General features: G+C 50.1%; 1 protein-coding gene across 2 annotated transcripts in view; it reads left to right on the top strand.

The window, feature by feature from the left end:
- The window catches only part of REXO1 (RNA exonuclease 1 homolog), a 76,411-nt gene extending 62,078 nt beyond the window's left edge, over positions 1-14,333 (top strand). The window contains exons 12-16 of one of the 2 annotated variants that reach the window (XM_074939265.1): positions 4,782-4,892; positions 5,770-5,885; positions 6,928-7,066; positions 9,750-9,870; positions 11,312-14,333. In XM_074939265.1, coding sequence (XP_074795366.1) covers positions 4,782-4,892; positions 5,770-5,885; positions 6,928-7,066; positions 9,750-9,870; positions 11,312-11,400 — 576 coding nt within the window. In that variant the 3' untranslated portion in view covers positions 11,401-14,333. The remainder of the gene's footprint in view (positions 1-4,781; positions 4,893-5,769; positions 5,886-6,927; positions 7,067-9,749; positions 9,871-11,311) is intronic. The other variant, XM_074939268.1, reaches the window with a different exon arrangement.
- Positions 14,334-21,211: the final 6,878 nt, after the last annotated feature.

Genomic DNA, 21,211 nt, shown 5'->3' with positions numbered 1-21,211 from the left:
TGTGAGGGAGATTCCCAAACCTGAGTCATTCTTTTTAGGTGACAAATCAGAGGAACTGTTGCAGATTGAGGTGTGATGAGAGGAGGTTTGGGAACAAATTGATAAACTAAACAGTAAGAAGTCACCAGGACCAGATGGGATTCCCCCAAGAGTTCTGAAGGAACTCAAATGTGAAATTGCAGAACGTGTAACTTTGTGTAACCTGTCATTTAAATCCTCTTCTGTACCAAATGACTGGAGGATAGCTAATGTGACGCCAATTTTTAAAAAGGGCTCCAGAGGTGATCTCAGCAATTACAGGCCAGTAAGCCTGACTTCAGTACCAGGCAAACTAGCTGAAACTATAGTAAAGAACAGGATACTGGACTAGATGGACAGTTGGTCTGACTCAGTATGGCCGTTCTTATGTTCATGTCAATATAATTTGAGGGTGTTTCCTGCTAGCTCAGTAATAACTGTATTCTGGGCTAAAACTCCTTGATCTTAGAGCTTTAGTTCAGAATAAGGTTATTGCTTCATAATGGGACAATAATTTAACACTTTGGAAATATACTTATAAGGCCCAGAATATAAATGGAAGGTAGTAGCTCCTCGCTTTTCATGTGGTCAGTGTTTTTGTCTGTTTGTCTGCAATGGCTTGGTTTTGAAGTAAGGTAACTTCTTTGCACTGACTGAGTGCAGTATCTTGATTTCTTTGCACTCCCTTATACTTGGAATGCTGCTCTCATTGGCTCTTTATATGTTATGCATAGCTTTAAATCGAGAAGATAGAGAATAGGTAGCCATACAAGATAGGGATATGATGCCATAGAACGGATTCTAGGGATGATCTAAGAGCCTGAAGCTCGAGTGGTTCAGTATGAGAAGCTCACTATGGAATTTCCTGGCATAACGTTTTTTCTTTAAGTAGAAAGAGCGAATGTTATTTATTAGCATTTCCTCCTCATTTAATACCTGTTCCAGAATGTGTAAGTTGTCTCTCAAACATGAGCTACGGATGTGATGCCAGAACTTCTGGATCCATGTGGAGGTGAAAAGAAAAGGAGTACTTGTGGCACCTTAGAGACTAACCAATTTATTTGAGCATAAGCTTTCGTGAGCTACAGCTCACTTCATCGGATGCATACTGTGGAAAGTGTAGAAGATCTTTTTATATACACACAAAGCATGAAAAAATACCTCCTCTCACCCCACTCTCCTGCTGGTAATAGCTTATCTAAAGTGATCACTCTCCTTACAATGTGTATGATAATCAAGGTGGGCCATTTCCAGCACAAATACAGGTTTTCTCACACCCCCCCCTACCCCCCCCCCCCCAGACGTTCTTGTTAAACCCTGGATTTGTGCTGGAAATGGCCCACCTTGAGTATCATACACATTGTAAGGAGAGTGATCACTTTAGATAAGCTATTACCAGCAGGAGAGTGGGGTGGGAGGAGGTATTTTTTCATGCTTTGTGTGTATATAAAAAGATCTTCTACACTTTCCACAGTATGCATCCGATGAAGTGAGCTGTAGCTCACGAAAGCTTATGCTCAAATAAATTGGTTAGTCTCTAAGGTGCCACAAGTTCTCCTTTTCTTTTTGCGAATACAGAGTAACACGGCTGTTACTCTGAAACCTGTCATTATGCAAGGCACTACTACATGCCACAAGGGGCCACAGCAATGGTTCCCTCAACCCACCCAGCAATATTGTTAACCTATCCAACTGTACTCTCAGCCCAGCAGAAGCAGCTGTCCTATGTCGGGGCCTCTCCTTCTGCCCCTCCACCCCCACGAACATGATACAGTTCTGTGGTGACCTAGAATCCTATTTTTGACGTCTCCGACTCAAGGAATATTTCCAACATACCTCTGAACAACATACTAATCCACAGAGACCTCCCTACCAACACTACAAAAAGGAGGATTCTAGGTGGACTCCTCCTGAAGGTCGAAACAGCAGACTGGACTTCTACATAGAGTGCTTCCACCGACGTGCACGGGCTGAAATTGTGGAAAAGCAGCATCACTTGCCCCATAACCTCAGCCGTGCGGAACACAATACCATCCACAGCCTCAGAAACAACTCTGACATCATAATCAAAAAGGCTGACAAAGGAGGTGCTGTTGTCGTCATGAATAGGTTGGAATATGAACAAGAGGCTGCTCGGCAGCTCTCCAACACCACTTTCTACCAGCCATTACCCTCTGATCCCACTGAGAGTTACCAAAAGAAACTACAGCATTTGCTCAAGAAACTCCCTGAAAAAGCACAAGATCAAATCCGCACAGACACACCCCTGGAACCCCGACCTGGGATATTCTATCTACTACCCAAGATCCATAAACCTGGAAACCCTGGGCGCCCCATCATCTCAGGCATTGGCACCCTGACAGCAGGATTGTCTGGCTATGTAGACTCCCTCCTCAGGGCCCTACGCTACCAGCACTCCCAGCTACCTTCGAGACACCACTGACTTCCTGAGGAAACTACAATCCATGGGTGATTTTCCTGATAACACCATCCTGGCCACTATGGATGTAGAAGCCCTCTACACCAACATTCCACACAAAGATGGACTACAAGCCGTCAAGAACACTATCCCCGATAATGTCACGGCTAACCTGGTGGCTGAACTTTGTGACTTTGTCCTTACCCATAACTATTTTACATTTGGGGACAATGTATACCTTCAGATCAGCGGCACTGCTATGGGTACCCACATGGCCCCACAGTATGCCAACATTTTTGTGGCTGACTTAGAACAACGCTTCCTCAGCTCTCGTCCTCTAACGCCCCTACTCTACTTGCGCTATATTGATGACATCTTCATCATCTGGACCCATGGAAAAGAAGCCCTTGAGGAATTCCACCATGATTTCAACAATTTCCATCCCACCATCAACCTCAGCCTGGTCCAGTCCACACGAGATCCACTTCCTGGACACTACAGTGCTAATAAACGATGGTCACATAAACACCACCCTATACCGGAAAACTACTGACCGCTATTCCTACCTACATGCCTCCAGCTTTCACCCTGACCACACCACACGATCCATCGTCTACAGCCAAGCTCTGCGATACAACCGCATTTGCTCCAACCCCTCAGACAGAGACAAACACCTACAAGATCTCTATCAAGCATTCTCTCAACTACAATACCCACTTGCGGAAGTGAAGAAACAGATTGATAGAGCCAGAAGAGTTCCCAGAAGTTACCTACTACAGGACAGGCCTAACAAAGAAAATAACAGAATGCCACTAGCTGTCACCTTCAGCCCCCAACTAAAACCCCTCCAACGCATTATTAAGGATCTACAACCTATCCTGAAGGATGACCCAACGCTCTCACAAATCTTGGGAGACAGGCCAGTCCTTGCCTACAGACAGCCCCCCAACCTGAAGCAAATACTCACCAGCAACCACATACCACACAACAGAACCACTAACCTAGGAACCTATCCTTGCAACAAAGCCCGTTGCCAACTGTGCCCACATATCTATTCGGGGACACCATCACAGGGCCTAATAACATCAGCCACACTATCAGAGGCTCGTTCACCTGCACATCCACCAATGTGATATATGCCATCATGTGCCAGCAATGCCCCTCTGCCATGTACATTGGTCAAACTGGACATTCTCTACGTAAAAGAATAAATGGACACAAATCAGATGTCAAGAATTATAACATTCATAAACCAGTCGGAGAACACTTCAATCTCTCTGGTCACGCGATTACAGACATGAAAGTTGCTATATTACAACAAAAAAACTTCAAATCCAGACTCCAGCGAGAAACTGTTGAATTGGAATTCATTTGCAAATTGGATACAATTAACTTAGGTTACCTTGCATAATGACTTAGCCACTCCCAGTCTCTATTCAAGCCTATCTCCCCTTGTTTTTTCCTACCCCCCTCCCCCGAGGTTCTTGTTAAACCCTGGATTTGTGCTGGAAATGGCCCACCTTGATTATCATACACATTGTAAGGAGAGTGGTCAGTTTGGATGAGCTATTACCAGCAGGAGAGTGGGTTTGTGTGTGGGGGGGGGGGTGAGAAAACCTGGATTTGTGCTGGAAATGGCCCAACTTGATTATCATACACATTGTAAGGAGAGTGGTCACTTTAGATAAGCTATTACCAGCAGGAGAGTGGGGTGGGAGGAGGTATTTTTTCATGCTTTGTGTGTATATAAAAAGTTCTTCTACACTTTCCACAGTATGCATCCAATGAAGTGAGCTGTAGCTCACGAAAGCTTATGCTCAAATAAATTGGTTAGTTTCTAAGGTGCCACAAGTCCTCCTTTTCTTTTTGCGAATACAGACTAACACGGCTGTTACTCTGAAACATGTGGAGGTGAGATTCTGGTTGTATGTGGCCAGGCTTGCTATCCATGGTAAAGTTATCGGAAGCAGTGGATCACCATGTGGCGTGAGACTGCAGAATACCTGCATTTTTCCGATCTGTTGCTGCCCGCAAGCCTTCAGCCTTGTGTATTTCCTGTAGTATAACAGCACTAATTGTTGCTTTATAAAATGTTCTCCTGTACGCTTGTATAATCGCTGGCTGCAGTGTAATTGTTGCCTTTCTACAAGGTACCTGCTCGGTTGGAACCTTTTGCCAGCCAATCGTATTCTTCATTTGTAATTGTTAGAAAATTTCTTTACGTTTCCTATTTCAATCTGAGATTTGATCTGTTGGAAAGTTAGTTCTGAGTCTTGTCTGGCTTGTGATGGGATTTCAGGGACTTGCTCTTGTCTTACAAGTGTGTGTGGTTTTCTTTTTAAAGCAACATGTCCAAGATGGCCGGAAGGAGAACCTTGAGGGTTTTGTGAAAACTTTTGAGAAACTGCCTACTACCGATGGCTATCCAGGAATCTATGCTTTAGACTGTGAAATGGTGGGTATCCGGGAGCAGAAATCCTAACTGAAAGGGGAACATATACATGAAATAGGGCTAGTGCTTGGGGTGGAACAGGGCAGCTCTCTGCAGCGCTCTCCTGTAGAGATCTCTTTCCTCCTGTCAGTCTCCCAGAAGAAGAAAAGCCGCACTTGAGATGCAGCATGCTGTTCAACAGTTACTCTCTGAGTGGGAGTCTTATCCGTCAGCAATGGGAACGGTACATTCTCATCCATTTGCAAGAGGAGCCAGGGCTCAGGATGTAACTGATCAGGACGATCTAATCCAGTGCTTATGAGCATCCTTTTGATACGGTTTATTAAGAGCAAGCCTGTTCAGGATCACTGCGTATCAAGTTATTTTAAAAAGTGGATTATAAATTGTAGATAGCCTCTTTGTGGAACTCTTATTAATATTTATACGAGAAGGTTACCTTGCTGTCTGAATAACTGATTCTCCCCCCCGATGCTGCGCTCCAGAGATCATGTACTGTAGACCTGCCTGTCTATAGGCCATGCTGTGGTGTACATATACAACTCCTAGATTCTTCTCCTTCACCTGCCATATTTAGCATCAAATAAGACTCTTCTTTTTTTCCTTTGGCAGACCACATGGTTATCTGGCTATATGATGTCATAGCACATTCTGGGGGTTAGTGGGAGATGTATTTTTTAATTGATCAGCTGCTGTTCATACTTAAGACGATAAATTTCTTTTGAAAAATAGCAGTGTTAGCCAATGTATGCTAGCCAGCCATGCAGCGTCGTAATGCAGGAGACGCTGGTGCTAATGTGAATGGGGTGGCACGTAAATACTGCGATCTGGACTGCAAACACCATGCTAAGACCAGCTCTCTTTGCTTGTTTGCGGTTGACAGTGTTACACCAAGCAAGGACTGGAGCTGACAAGAGTAACAGTGATCAACTCTGACCTGAAAGTGGTCTATGACACCTTTGTCAAACCTGACAACAAAGTGGTGGACTACAACACCAGGTAAGAGCAGCCCCTCCCCTGGATGGAGTATGGCCAGAGCCATTAAAAAGGCTTTTGACTCTGCTTTCTGGAGAGAGAGAGTTTTTAATAATAAATGACTTCAGCAGCCCAACACTGATATCTTGGCATGGCTCCCCTCCCTTAGCCTGTCAGCAGCACCACTCTTTAGCTGGCTCGAGAAGTGATGACAAGGCATTTCTCAAGTCCCCTCCAGCCGTTCCTCCCCAGCAGCTGAGTTCGCTGCCTCTGCAGCATGTGGCTTATGATTAGAATTTGGAATTGCAAAGCTCATTCGTGGCTGCTTTTCCTCTCATACAGAGGGCATGGGGACTTCCCCTCAAGCCCAGCCACTTACCTGCTATGCTGAATATTGTGGCTGCCACTCAGGTGAAGCCCTGATTTCAGTGGATCACATTGTTGTAACAGACCAGCAGCTGTGCTGAAATGGCCCAGAAAACATGAGTAAGGGTGTGATTTTATCCACAAAATTTGTACTGCATTTCATGGCAGAGGTGTGGGAAAACCAAGGGTGTGTCATGGAAAGCGGAGGAGCAGGGGTCCTGAAAGGGTGTGGAGAGTGGGCTCACCCTGCTGCAGTGGCTGCTGTCCTGCGGGGCAGCACCTGGCCCATGAGGTCGCAACGTCACTCAGGTTTGGTGCATCCGCCTGCCCGTCTCCTTCTATGGAGGGGCGGATACACCAAACCTGAGTGGCCCAGTGATCATGTGGGCCAAGTCGCAAGGCCCCGAGGGCAAAGGAGCTGCCACTGTGAGCTTCACAGATGTGATTCACAATTACCACGAAGACCAGGACCTCCGCACCAGAACTGCAGCCTTAAACAGTAATGGGGGCGGGTGCCAAAACGTGCCTCTGTCACCATGTCGTGCGCCAAGTCTCAATGGTCTGGATCACTTGGCTGAAAGCTTATTCTTGAGAACTTTGAGATTGGGAAGTTTTCGTTGCCCCAGATGTGTGGGGGTTGCTAGGACGTGGATGGTTCAGCCCCACTAAGGAGAAGTCCCCTGTTGCTGTTGCACTGCAGGTTTTCAGGTGTGACGGAGGAGGACCTGGCGAACGCGAGCATCACCCTGCGAGACGTGCAAGCTGTTCTATTAAACATGTTCAGCACAGACACGATTTTGATAGGTCACAGCTTGGAAAGTGATTTATTTGCACTAAAGGTAACAAACCCTGTCTCCTCCCTTCCTGTTCTTTAATCTGTGTTTACTGTGTCCCTGTTACATGCCTGGTCTGTTCCTTTTGTAATGCAGTAAGAGTTCGCCTTCATGAGAGCGAAAGATCACTGTAGATCCTTCCCTGAGCCGTTGGAGGCTGCCGCTCAATAGGTTGCGCAGGAGCACAAGCCGTGTTTCAAGTCACCTAGTGATCTGTACCTAGGAGAAACACCATCCCCAGCGGCCCAGATGGTTCCCTTGTTGATGCGCTCAGCAGTGCGGTCAGGGATTGAGTGAGCTGTGGAAAGAGAACCCCTCTCTTACCTCTGGAGGCCTGTAATGGACCCTGCCCCAGAGATGGGCTGGCCTGTCAAACTGTCTCCTGAAACCAAGACTGCGTTCACATGAATTTTTGGGCGGGAGGGAGTTTTGGGCGGGAGGGAGAGGACTGGCTACTAGGACTCCTGGATTCTAGCCCCAGGTTTGCCACTGACTTAATGTGTAACCTTGATCAAATCATTTTAACCGTTCTGTCTATCTGGGGCCAGGTCTGTGCTAGCAAATTAAGTTGTCTTAACTATGTCGCTCAGGGGTGTGAAAAATCCACATCCTGAGCAGTGTAGTTAAACTGCCCTAACCCTCAGTGTAGACAGGGCTAGGTCGACGGAAGAATTCTCCTGTTGACCGAGCTGCTGCCTCTCGGGGAGGTGAGTTGCCTATGCCGACGGATAGGCAGTGCTGCTGTAGCATTTCGTGTATAGACAAACCCTAAGGTGCTTCTCTGGTCTTCATCACCATAGCATCTGAGCTCCTCAGTCTTTTATCCTCACCACTCTCTTGTGTGGCAGGGCAGGGCAGGGCCATTGCCCCACTGTACAGAAATGGAAACACAGAGAGACTAAGTGACTCCCCCAAGGTCAGGGGAAGTCTGGCAGATCGACTCTCGGTTCAAGCCCACAAATCACAAGACCATCCTTTATCCATGTAGCCCTATTTGATAAAGGGGTAATAGTCACTAACTCATGGGGGCGTTGGGAAGTTTCCTGCACTCATGCCTTTCTATAGCACCCTCCTTCCCAGGATCTCAAAGTATCAGTAATCACAATAAAAAAAATCATTTACAGTCTCATCAGCACAAGATGACTGTGTTGGCTTCTTAAAGTCATTATTTTCTCTTAGCATCACAGAAACTGCCAAGAGAATGAACCCAAAAGCAATCTAGCAAAGCTTTACAGGCAGTGCAGTGCAAAGTCATAATCTCTAAAGGCTCTGGCAGTAAAGACGACATCCCAATAATGGCCACAGCAAGCTTCAAATAGCAATAGCATTTCAGTTTTATATTTAAAGCTGTCTTATCCCGTTTCCTCAGTCTCCCTGATCTACATAAGTAATTATTCTGCTTGGGCTGATGCCAAACTTGACTGTGCTATAGAGGAGATTATCCATAATGTTTGGCAGTTTTACACTTCAAAGAGCGCGGCAGGTTGTTTCCATTAAACTGCAGCTGTTCTAAAGCATTTCCATAGCTCAGCTATGAAACGATTAACGAGTAAGTTGCAAGTTGTCACGCAACATTAGCAAGTGCCTAGACAAAGTAAGGGGCAGATGGGCGGCTGAAGAGTCAAAGTGCTGTTCAAGTCATCCTGTGTCATGAATCATAAACCTAAAGAAGAGAGCCCTCCCGGAATTGCCCTCGCTGGCCAGATGTACAAATTTACCTCCGTCTCAGGGCTGTACTTCAAGCACCCCATTCTTAAATCCAGTCCTTATGATACTTCACCTCTCTCTCACCCTGGCTTCTTCATAGCCCCTGTTAAACACTCCTCTGGCCAGCACAGAGAATTAATGTGTGAGCTCTCTAGTGCAGAGCAAACTTGAGCACGTGCTGTTTCAAAAGCACATGGGCTCTATCATGCTGGATTGAACCACTCACCCACTATCTAGCCATTATCCTGACTCCAGCTCTGATCAATGCTTACTAGAGACAAGTGAACTCTTTGCCCCGTTATGTACGTGAGTGGCAGGAAATTCCCTCCTGGCCTCTGCAGTGATTTGCTTGTGCCCTGCCCATAAGATCTGCTCGCCCTGTCTCATCCTACATTAACTACAAACGACACACGCGATCAGATTATCCAGCCCTCTTTAAATCCATCTGCAGATTGAGCAGGAACAGAACCGTTCAAGCTAATTTGAAACTCTCATAAGTGATTCCCTTCCAAAGCCCCAGCCAGAGCTTAGAAACCAATGGACCTGTCTCTAAAAGAGGCAAGAGTCTGCTTGTGCAGAGGTGTGGCAGGTAATGGCTTAAATCCAAGTATGTTCCAAAGCACAGCTCATTCTGTTTAAAGGGACCCATCTCAAGGAGCTGCTCTGACTGTGTAACGAGCTGTGAAAAGACTTGGAGGAGTTTTAACGGCTGAGTTGAGACGTGGATATAAGCAGCTTTGCCTGTGGAGGGGAGTCGGTGCGTTGGCCGGCAGGCGTTCTGGCTGGCGGCAGGTGCTGCTCAGGACGCTTCGGTTCAGCTCACCAGAGCCGCCCACAGAACTGGTTTGGTGGGAGCGCTGTGGAGGTGGTACCTGAGGGTGATCAAGGTCTTACCTGGGGTGTGTGGTTAATCTCAGTTAATGCACTGACTGTTCTGAGGAGGGAAAAAGAAACCACCCTCTTTTTTTCCCCCTCCCCGCAGCTTATCCATAGCACAGTGGTGGATACTGCAGTCGTCTTTCCCCACCGGCTGGGTTTGCCTTACAAACGAGCACTCCGGACGCTGATGGCCGACTACCTCAAGCGCATCATCCAGGACAATGGTGAGACTTCAGAGACGGGGAAAACGGGAACGCTGCTTCCCCATCTAATTCCACCTACAGAGTGAGGTCCTCCACTCCTGTCTCCCCGTCAGCCCTTACCACCATGTGTGCACCACCAAGCTTCCTCTGCATAGCTCAGATTGGGGCCTCACTGTACTAGGTGCCCTGCAAACTCCTAGTCAGACAGCCCTTGCCCCAACCACCTTTCACTCTTACAAGGTAATATAAAGGGTGGGAGAAAGGAAGCATTATTGTCCCCGCATTACAGATGGGAACCGAGGCAGAGAGAGAGTAAGTGACCTGCCCACGGCCCGTGGCAGTCTATAGCAGGGCTGGGACTCAATCCCACGTCTCCTGAGCCACCCTTCCTCTTTGTTCCCTGTGTCTCGAAGCTGCAAGTCATGTCCCCATTCACACTGAGACAGCCTACTGACTAAAGCACAGCAGCGCCTCTCCTCCAAACTGCTTCTGAAAACCCACGTTGCAAGCCTGCTAGTGAGTCGTGTTCCCGCGTCTCTGTCTAACTGCACGGGAGCCACCGGGGCCTCTAGACTGCAAATTCCTTTGGGCAGGGATCTTGCTCTCTGGCCTGGCTGTTGTTAAGCACTCTGTATATTTTCAGCTGTACATAAATAACCTTGCAGGGCGGAGCAGCAGGAAGTTTTTCAGAGTTCTCTTTTGATCTTTCAGGCAGGGGAGGATTGAGGAGCCAGGAGTGAGATGTGGTCCTAAACTACCCTTCCCACTCCTCCATTTTTGTCAGGCTCAGAATGCCTTAATCTGAGCCTAGTTCTGATGCCAAAGTCAGGTCATTCTGATGGGGAGGGCGCAGGCTCCAGGGCGCTCTCCTCTGAGGTGTCTGTTTCTGTAAGGCAAGTGTCAGCGGTTGCCTTCTCCTTGTGCAGAGGGGTCTAGTGAGCTGATGGTGGTGCTGAGATGTAAGGGGAATTCAGCTGTGTGAGCCACATAACATACCCCAGTACTTCTGCCCTGCTCTTGGGTGTGTGAAACTCCCGCTGGCATCTGTCAGCTCAGAGTTTCCCCCGAAGAGCGTAACTGTGTCTGCTGCATTTTGCTCTAGACTCCCCCAGGAGACTGTTCTGAGGCCTCCCTCTGAAATGAGGTGCCCAGCACGGCATGCAGCGCGGAGTCGCTCCTCTCCGCTCTGTGCAGAACAGCTGTCACTCGACAACATTGTTTCTCTGTTTGAACCATGGAATCTGGCCACCCCCTGTGCAACTAGAGCGATGATCCTGATGTAACTGCAGGGGCTTTCGAGGCCACTAGCTCCCAATTAAGTGTCTGAGTTAGTCCCCCCACCTTCCAATAGAACCTGGAACTCTAATGTTCTCTAGAATCTGTGCCCAGAAGCCGGGCCTAGGATGCCTGTCCCTTCTGTCAGACTGTGGCTAACTGTAGCATTTGTGTCTCTTGTCCCCAGTGGAAGGTCATGACTCCAGCGAGGACGCCAGTGCTTGCATGGAGCTGATGATCTGGAAGATCAAAGAAGATGCTAAAGTGAAACGATGACTTGCGCTCGTTCTCTCTCCTGTTCCTCCTCTGCCTCTTTGAAGCAGTGTAATAAATACTCCGAGTAACACTGCTCACCTGTACCCAGCAGCATGCCGTATTCCAGATCCCCCTATGCACTCGCTGGTATCTATGGAAGGTAGAGTCTGCTGCTGGCGCAGCTACAGGGTACAGGCTCTCAGCTGGCAATGGTCACGTGGCCGGGTCGTGGCTCTGAGATCCTCTCGGCTCCACCAGAGAGATGCTCTGGGATGCGGTAGTTGCCTTGTAGGCATGGCAAGGCTGCTTTGAGTAGTAAAGCCAGAGAGAGGCTCTTTATTCTCTAGGAGAAGTGTTCAGAGGCACATTGGATACATCTGAAAGATCTTTTCTGTGAAGCTAAAGGTAGACAACTCTTTTTTTTATTTCTGATTTAGATTTGAAGGGTTGCACAGCATCTGCCTCTGTCTTCTGAAGCAAACAGCTGTCCCCAGTGGCTGGACAGTGAGAAACAGACAGAAAAGTTGGGTAAGAAGGGTGTGAAACGGGAAACGTTTGGTAGCTGGCATGTGAATTGCAGAAAGGCTGGTGGGTTGAGAATTGGGTCGCCGAGAAGGGATTGTAGCAAGAACCCACTGCAAGGGAGTATGGCATGCCCCTGAAAGGCAGCGAATAGAAACAGCCACGCTGGGCAGAAGAGGAGGAGGAGGAGGAATGATGATGACTTTCAGCAGACTTGCACAGTTGCTGTGCCCAGATCCTTCTGAACAAGTGCAGGGCTCTGTAGATCCTGGGTGGCAACAGGTGAAGAAGCCAGAAGTGTCTTATGCTCATGGACAGCTAGGAAGCCATAACCACCTGCTGCTGCAGTCGGTTTCAGTGATACGGCAGGAAGGTAGCCAGGACTGTGAGGAAGGCTCTGAAGCCATAGAGCAACTTACAGCTATCAAGGACAGGAGGAACTTAGACTTATTAACTTGTTGAGGGGGCAGGTGGTGTTAAAGGGCCTGATTTACACTCTGGCTGGCTAGGTTGTGGCATCCAGCAAGTGCTCATCATTGCATCCTCTGGCTGACAGCAGGGTGGCAGGAGCTGGCTTCCTCTAGGGTCACGCCTTCAGCTGCCAGAGCATCTCCATTGTGTTTGTCAGAAGCAAGGCTCAAGGGTTGTCAACAGGAGCTGGGTGGTGGTAGCACTGGCTGTTACTGAACAGGAAAATGTTCAGGGGTCCCTGCAGACTGATCCCTTTAGTGGGGGACTGACTTAGCAAGATCAAAGCAATAGGTGAAAATAGGACTTTTTAAACTGGTTTTCATGGAAATTGGGGTTTTTTTTTTAAAAAAAAAAAATCCCCCAGTTCACTCTCTTCCTCTCTCTCCTCTTTTACAGAACTCCCCCACCCCATCTGTTTCTATACTCTCTCAGTATAAATGTTTGTTTATGAATAGTAACTCTAAACCAGTAGTGCACAGGAATAGCAAGGGCTTTGATGACTTGACATTAAATGTACCATATTCATGGCACCCCTTTTCCTAGTCCCTTTGCATTCAAGGCTCAGAGAGAGAGAAATGGTCATTGGCTCAGAATCTTGTCTGAGCTGAGATCGGCGCAGCAGCTGAGCCCAGCCGTCTCTGGCTTTTAGAAGGGCAGAATGCTGCCTTGCTAACGCCGCCTCCATCAGCAAACACACAGCGACCAGAACTGAAAATCGCTTCCACTAGCTGCCGTCCGTTTGTTCCAGGCCTCTGCGGCGCCAGGGGGTATGTTCTAGAGTGAATAATTCACACCCTCTTCCCCTAGTGCTGACCACACCGGGCCTTCCCCGGCAGATCGTCTGCTCCCTGGAGTCCGTAGCACCTTGTGCGTGGGGCGGGAGGGTGCTCAGGCTGATGTGTGGGACTGGCATTACTACAGTACATCCTGCTGCATTGTTCCCGTTATAAAGTGGATGGCTGAATACGACAGATGAACTCTGTCTGAAGGAGTAACTTACCACCAATACATTGTGTTCCACTGGGAGATGTATTTTCCCCCCACATAAAGTCTCTCTCTCTCTCTCTCTCTCTCTATTTTAGCGTCAGTTACCGTTCATAGATTATCACCTCACTGCAGACTATATAACCTTGCTGCTTCCCTGGAACGACAGCCTCCACCGCCATATTCACCATATCTTCTCCATGCGCTTGCTTGGATTTGGGGGTTGGCTGGGGGGACGATGGTTCTTCATTTGCAGCATTGCCCTTAGAACCTGCAATCACGAGCAAAGCCATCAGCCAGCGGCTCCATCACTTTCCTGCCCTTCCTGGCTGTTTGTGGTTGGAAGCAGGGGTAACGGGTCTTGAGCCACTTTCTCTGAAGATCCATCCCCAAGTGGCTCAGCCAGTCCACTTTGCCCATCTCCCCTCTCACTAACACGCTGTGTCCCAGCCCCTCCCTCAGCGCAGGAAATGCTCCAGGAAATGAGTGGCTATAAAAATAGAAAACTCAATTGAAATCCCCCATGATTACTGTCTTTTGTGCTGTGCTGCTTGCCGAGTGGGTGGGGACGTGGAGGAAGTTTACTGGGGAGGAATGGGTTTCTCTCTTCCTCCCCTCTCCCCACCAGAGGTAGGAGCTACAGCTTAGAGGTTACACCATCTTTACTGCTAATGAGCTGCTCTGCTGGATTGTCACTGCGGACTGTTACCAGTCTGGTTCTGTTCATCTGGCTATAGAAAGAGGCGAGCGTCCCAGCCCCCCTGTTACTGCCAGGAACTGCATTGTTTAGCAATAAAGCTCAGAGCAGCGCGGGATTCAAGGCAGGTTCTTGCCTTCAGGATGTCTTTCCAGTCAGCTTTTCCTTTAGGCTGGCACACCTCTGCTTTTCGTTCGCGCCCACCCTGGCTGCTTTCCCCCAGAAAGGCCCAAGTGCCGTTGTTCCAGAGCAGAAGTGGCCTGGGTAATGGATATCACCACCCCTCAGTGGATGCCATCCCGTGAGGGCGAATGGCACAAGGGGTGATTCCCCAGCTATTCTGCTCCAGCTGGGCCTGCTGCACAATGTTTGTGTGGGCCTATGTAGCAATGGGGGGTGGGGTGGGGGGTGAGAGGAGGGGTAGGAGGCACATCTACTCGGATGAGCTGCCCTCGTTAAGGGTGAGAGGATGGATTCCTCTTGCCTGTTGCGAGAGGCATTTAATGCCAGGTTTCCAGCAGTGGAAATGATGGCTCTCCTTCCATTCCCCCTTCAATTTTCAATCTACCATGATGGGCTTCAGTTGTAAAGTAGCCCATACTGGACAACAGTCTAAAATGAGGTTTCTGGCTGTGTTAGTTAAAGGGGCTTAGAATATTCCACGTTGCTTTATATATTTTGCAGTCCCTCTTTCCTTCCTCCCACTCTGTCCCATTTCAGGAAGCAGCTATGGGGTGCCAGTCATCACTGTGCTGATTAAAATCAGGCCTCTTGTTAACTGTATTCTTACTAATTCTATCTCCTCCCCACTGCCTGTTTTTTCTACTCTTCCCTCCCCCCCCCCCCCCCCCCCGCCCAGAAACGTGGCATACTCTAGATGCTGCTGCAGGTAACCAGCTGGCATGGGGGGGCTTCCCCCTTTCAGTAATGCTTTCTTTGAAGCGCATCAGACACTGTAACAGCAAAGTGGGTAGATTTTTGGACTGTATATAAACATGGTAACCTGTTCCTTTTTTGTAATAATTTTTAATAAAAAGGTGTTGAATAAACATGTGGGCTGCTAGCTCTGGGGCTCACGGATGGTATGTGCTCCCGCAATGGAACTGTCCCTCTGGCGTTGCTGTGTTCTTGTGTCAGTTCAGTGCCATGGGTGGGAGATGCCCACCCCATTGCTCACAGAGCTTTTCCTGTGGAGCATCCCTGGAGTCGATCCAGATCAGATGGTTGGCACCACTGTATATTCATAGAATATCAGGGTTGGAAGGGACCTCAGGAGGTCATCTCAAAGCAGGACCAATCCCCAATTTTTGGCCCAGGTCCCTAAATGGCCCCCTCAAGGATTGAACTCACAACCCTGAGTTTAGGAAGCTAATGCTCAAGCCACCAAGCTATCCCTCCCCCCAAGTCATCAACTTCCTCTGCCCCAAAGAGCTTAGAGCCAAAGCAGAAGTACAGAGAGACTTGCCCCAGGTCACCAGCTGGACGAGAACAAGGATCTCCTTGTACTAGTGCCCTGCTTTATCCGCTAGACCAGGGCTCGCCTATTGCTACCCCCGTGCACTGCATCTGTAATAGTGCACCAGTGCAGCATTTGACACACCACGCCTGGCACCTGTCATCTCACAGTGGTTGGTTGCAAAGTACATTGCAAACAGTGTCCTTTCAGCCCCGTGCAGAGCAGTGGGTGGAGGGAAGGTAACCAGAATGCATCGCTGTGTACAAGAGGGTAAATTTTGACCAAGACCACGAGGCTAAGTACCTCTAGGGCTCTCGGTGTCTGTACCGAGCACTTGCTGTCAAGGGTCCTTTGAGAGAGACTGTCTACCCCATAAACTGCCTGGAGGATAAAAGGTGACATTCGCTTTCATCAAACACCCCCAATGCACTAGGCAAATGGTATGGAGTGAAGGATTGTTTCACCCGTGACTGAAATGCAGCCAACTCTGGGGTGGAATTTCCATTCTCAGCACAGCACACAACAGGTTCGGCTAGGAAGTGAAGAGCACCAAGGCCATTCGAAACTCCAGGCATGATGTTGAGTGAACAGCAGACAATGCCCCTAACCCCCCTGTAGGCTGTTTAAACATGGTGCATGGTCAGCGTGTCTCGTCCCATCCAGCCTAGCGCCCCCTACCCCTGTCAGTTCGTAACTGAGGCCACTGGGCTACATTCAGTCATTAACTCTCCCAACAGCTTGATTTTACTGCTACATCGCACATCAAAGTCTGACTCGGGGCCAGTGCTGCTACCTTCTGAGCCCAGCTGGAGCTGGTGGGACTGCGAGAGGGGAAATGCAGCAGTAGGCTCTGTGGAGCCACCAGCCTAACGGGCAAGGGGGCTGGTTTCAACAGGAACTTCTGCCTTCCCTGCGCCGTAGCCATGGCTGCGTTACGAAGAGTGTGGTGGCTTTCTTACACCTGCAGAGATGCTGGGCCTTTTGGTCCCAGCCTCGCCCTGGCAGTCAGGACTCCTGGGTTCCACTCCCAGCCCTGCCCCAGCCTGGCTGTGTGCCCGTGGGTAGCCCCTTCACTCTCCATTGCTCTGTACAATGGAGCTGGTGATGACAGAGGGCTGGTAGGAAGACGAGTGTTTGGAAAGGGCCCTGGCTCTGCGGTTAAGGGGCAGGGATTTGCTATTTCATGGGTTGGGGGGAGGAGAGCAAGGGGGAAGGGGAGAGACTGAGCTGCAGTTGGTGGTGATCAATGCTCTGAAAACCAAGGGTGTGATTGGCCCAGTGGAGCTCGGCAGTGGGGGGCCCCTGACCTCACCATCCAACTCTGTTTCCTCAGGGGAGACCACGACCTAAGGGACACACTCCAGCATTAGGGAAAGGCGTGACTGTGCACCAGGGTGTCATCCTGGGCAGCACGGGGTGGGGTGGGGTGCTGTGCTGGGGGCCCCAATCCGGTATTAGTGGGAGTGCTGCTGTCCTCCGGCAGGGACAAAGGGAGAGTGGAGCTCAGTGCAGCCATAGCCTAAGGTTCCTGCACCTAGGCCTTGCCCTGATCTTACTCTGGGCCATAGGGAGACCGGTGTGCCAGGGCCTTGAGACTCGCCCACCAGGCACTTGTGCCTGTGTAACACGGCCAGCGTGTGCCCCGCACCAGGCCCTGCAGCATCAAGGCCAAAGCAATTGCCCCCGTCAGCCAAAGATCTCAACGCACTTGCTGGGCCATTAAACCAGCGTGGGTTGCCAGGCCAGCGGCGCTATGCAGCGCACTGCCTCCCAGCCCCCTGCGTCTCTCCCGGATCTCGGGGCAGAACCCAGGAGTCTGGCCTCACTGCCTCTTCCCCTAAACTATGGGCCACACTCTTTCCCAGTGCGGGGAACAGAACCCAGGAGTCCGGCCTGCCAGTCCACACCCTCCTCCCAATTCCCCTGTGCTCACCACGAGCTCCCACCCAGCCCCAGAGCTGGGCTGAGTGCCCAGGAGTCTTCACCCCAGAGCCCCTGCTCCTGTTCCAGCCCCTCGACCACGCTCCCTTACTCCTGCCCCATCAATCTCCCAAATGGGGGAGGAATTAAAGTGCTGGTGGGGGAGGCTGATTCAGCACTGAGAAAAGGTTAAGGCGAAAAGTTCAAATTAAAAATGATAGGCCATTAGATGACCTCACGGCAATGCGGGTTATTTAACACGCTCGTTAAGGCTTTGGTAATACCACTGGTTACTTAGGGGGCCATAAAAGCCATGGCTCACCTCGAGCTTGGCCCTCCCCTGTGTCTGCGTCTCACCCCTTCTCAGCCTTTATGGACTGGCATGAAACCCTCCAGCTCCCCTAGCCCCTAAGGAGAAGCTTTTCAAGCCCAGGCCAGGTCTGCACGTCGCTCTTGGCTGACTCTTCAGGAAGCCGATTGTACGGAAGTGTGAGACCGAAAACATGTCCCTGGGGTGAGGGTGGGTAGGTCAGGGTTACAGTCTCTGCCCTTTTTTGCTGCTTTATATATGACGTTGGGCAAATGCGGCCAGTCATCCTCTTGTGGCTGATCCACATAGAGGATAACAACCTTCTATTGCTGTTAGCTCAAAGGCAGAGGCTGGTGCTTTAGATGCTGAAGGTCCCTGGTCCGTCAGCAGGGCTCATCAGCGGGGATTGGGACCTTCTGCCCAGGCCTCTGGAGTTGCTCCGTTTGCTGCTAGGTTGATAAATTCTAAGGCCAGGAGGGACCCCTGGGATCACCTAGTTTGATCTCCTGCATTGCCCAGCCCCCACTGTAACTCCTAGAGCAGATCTGCTAGAAAAACAGCCCGTCCTGCTTTACAAACGGTCAGTAGGCTCTTGTTCTTGATATGGGTTGGAAACACACACCTGGTCCACCCTGTCTCGCACTGGACACTGGATCAGCTGCAGACCTCATTGGGTTGTTAGCAAAGCGAGACCCAGTTAAGTGGGCGGGGGAGGGAAGCTCTCTCACGCTGTCGAAAATCCTGTGTCGTTTTTCGTTTGTTTTTACCCGAGCCTCTTTAACTCAAACACCTGCGTAAGGGTTGGGAGCAAGGGTCTCTGTTACACATCCAGAACCCCCTCGCTCAGCGAAGGACAGAGACAGCTCCCAAGATGCATATCTCTGAGTCCTCCAGCAGAGCCAGGGATGGGAAGGCCTGACCTCCCTGCTGTTCTTAAGTTCAAAAAGCAGGAGCAGAAATATTCAGGGTTCTGTATTCTTCATAAGGCACCGACAAAAACACCTAAACCCTGCAGTTCTTTACCCACCCTTTCCCAAGTCTCCTTTATAATAATTTATTACATGTCTTGCAGCAGCAGCCAGGCCCTGCCCCAAAGAACTGGCTGTCTGAATAGAGAAAGGAAGGCTTCTTCTTCCCAATTTGGTAGTGGGCAGCTGAGCTGCAGAGATTAAAAGACGTATACAAGGTCACGCAGTGAGTTTGTGTCAGAGCTGGGAATTGGACCCACATGTCCTGAGTCCTGGCTCTGCGGCTTAACCACAGGAGCAACCTGCCTTGCTTTAAACTCAAGGCCAAACAGCACCTGCCAGGATGAAGACACAGCACAGGGTCTCGGAGAAAGAATTTGTGTCATCTTCAGACAAGATTCAGAGTAGCAGTCGTGTTAGTCTGTATCCTCAAAAAGAAAAGGAGGACTTGTGGCACCTTAGAGACTAACAAATTTATTAGAGCATAAGCTGCATCCGATGAAGTGAGCTGTAGCTCATGAAAGCTTATGCTCTAATAAATTTGTTAGTCTCTAAGGTGCCACAAGTCCTCCTCTTCAGACGAGAGGCTCTGAAACAAACCTAGATGCGGTGATGCCACTTGTCCCCTGTGTCTGTGCCCGTTGATAGTGGCATCCGGGCTCCCTTCGAGGTCAGAGGTGATGGAGCTGATCGATCCGGCCGATCAGGAAGCCCCGGCATTAACCTCCCACCCCTTTGTCCTGTCGTGCTGGTGCTCTGTGGGGCACTGTGGCCCAGAGCCTCGCCGTGTGCAGAGTATCGATCAGGGAGGCTGAGCCTGTCTTAAAGCCTGTCTTTAGTTAATTTCTCAGTGTAAGCTCTTTACTGGCCAATTCGTGCCACTGGGATCCCTCTGTCTGCTGGGTTGTCACGGATGCAGCAACCTGCTGGGGGATTGATCGGGCTGTCAGGGCTCGTCTCTGCAGCGTGAAGTGTGTGCGGGTGGGCGAGGGGGGCTGGCACATGATCCAAGGGGACAATGTCCCTTGCTCAAAGGAAATCTGATCTGGGTTTGTCATTAACCCTCCTTTCCCTTGGAACGCTGGTGCCAGAGTGCTGTCTGCCGGGCTTTCACTGCAATGTACTGCCTGGTTAATCACCGGGCGTAGAGAATTAATATCTTTTTAAAGTGCATCTGGGAGGAGAGTTTCCAAAGCATGGATGAAGCCAGGAGCCCACAGGCCACTGACTTCAGTGGTGGCCGAGCTGCTGTTTGTGTCCCTGGAAAGCAAGGAACTTGGGAGAGCTGGATTCGAGGCCCTGCTCTGCCACAGATTTCTGGGTAACCTTGGCCAAGTCACTTTGCATCTTGGTGCCTCAGTTACATCCCTGCTCTACAACCTGGTAGAGGATAAACACATCAAAGGCTTCAAGGTGCTGGATATTACAGTGACAAGGGGAGATCAATACCACAAACAGACAATCTGACCCCGGCAAGCCGAGGACACGTGGCCAGACAGCCAGAGCTCTCCTCAGCTGCAACCTCTGGACGCTGTGGTGACTGGTGCAATACAAATGATGCAGGAAAGGGGAAGAGGGTTTTTGATTTCCACTCTGCCCCTCGTTTAAAGTGCCCAGTGTGGTTGGTGCCGCTCCCCTTTTGTAGTGCGAACGCTGCCCCCGAGTCCCAGCAGCTGGGCACATGCTGTCTAGCAACCAGCCAGCGGGACATGGAGTCTGGTTTCCTCTCGTCCTGCACCTCGCGTGGTCGTTCACACCAGAGCAACCATCGGCTGGGGGTCAAATGCAGCCCAGGGTGTATGCTTATGTCTATATTGGGTGTGGGTGTGAGAGAGAGAAACACACGGCCCGCTACTACCTGGAATTGGAACTGATCACGTGTGTCACAGGCCCTTTACCGCCAGCAGCTAACAGAGGGATGCCACCCACTAGATGCTGCTTTAGCTCAAGCAGTAGCCGCTCGCCCCTTTGGGGCTGGACCTTGGGCGTGCGCTCCCTCGCGAAGGCCATGTGCACAACTGTGGATTCACTGATTCTACCTTTAAAGCAGGGGACTCCAGCGAGCTCAGAGATCCCTGCTTGGTTCTACCAGCGACTAGCCGGGTGAGCCTAGGTGAGTCACATCCTTTCGGGGTGCCTTGGTCCCCTCCGTGAAATGGGGGCAGCATTGGATTAATGAGTGGATTATAAATCCGAGAACGTTTGCAAAGTGCCTTCGTCTGGCAGGGAGCATGGAGCACTTCCCGGGGCCCTTGTAACACCCGGATGCTGCAGTGCCCTGGGAGTCACCTCTCTGGGTTGGTTAATTGGGGGTGGGGGTCGTTTCTCCTTTGGTAAAGAAAGAGCTGGCTTTGGCTGGGGCTCTCCTGGCAAATGCCGGCTCAGCATGAAGCCGGGTCCCCGCCGCGCTGCTTTCACAGGGCGTCTGTGCAGCTGACCTCTTTCCATAGAGCCAACCGGCTCCCAGGGTCAGAGGTGAGCGGGGATGATCGATCCCGTCTTTA

This window comes from Natator depressus, chromosome 25 (assembly GCF_965152275.1).
Source record: "Natator depressus isolate rNatDep1 chromosome 25, rNatDep2.hap1, whole genome shotgun sequence".
Taxonomy (NCBI): domain Eukaryota; kingdom Metazoa; phylum Chordata; order Testudines; family Cheloniidae; genus Natator; species Natator depressus.
Note: the sequence above shows the minus strand (reverse complement) of the source record. Positions and strands in the feature narration are given on the sequence as shown.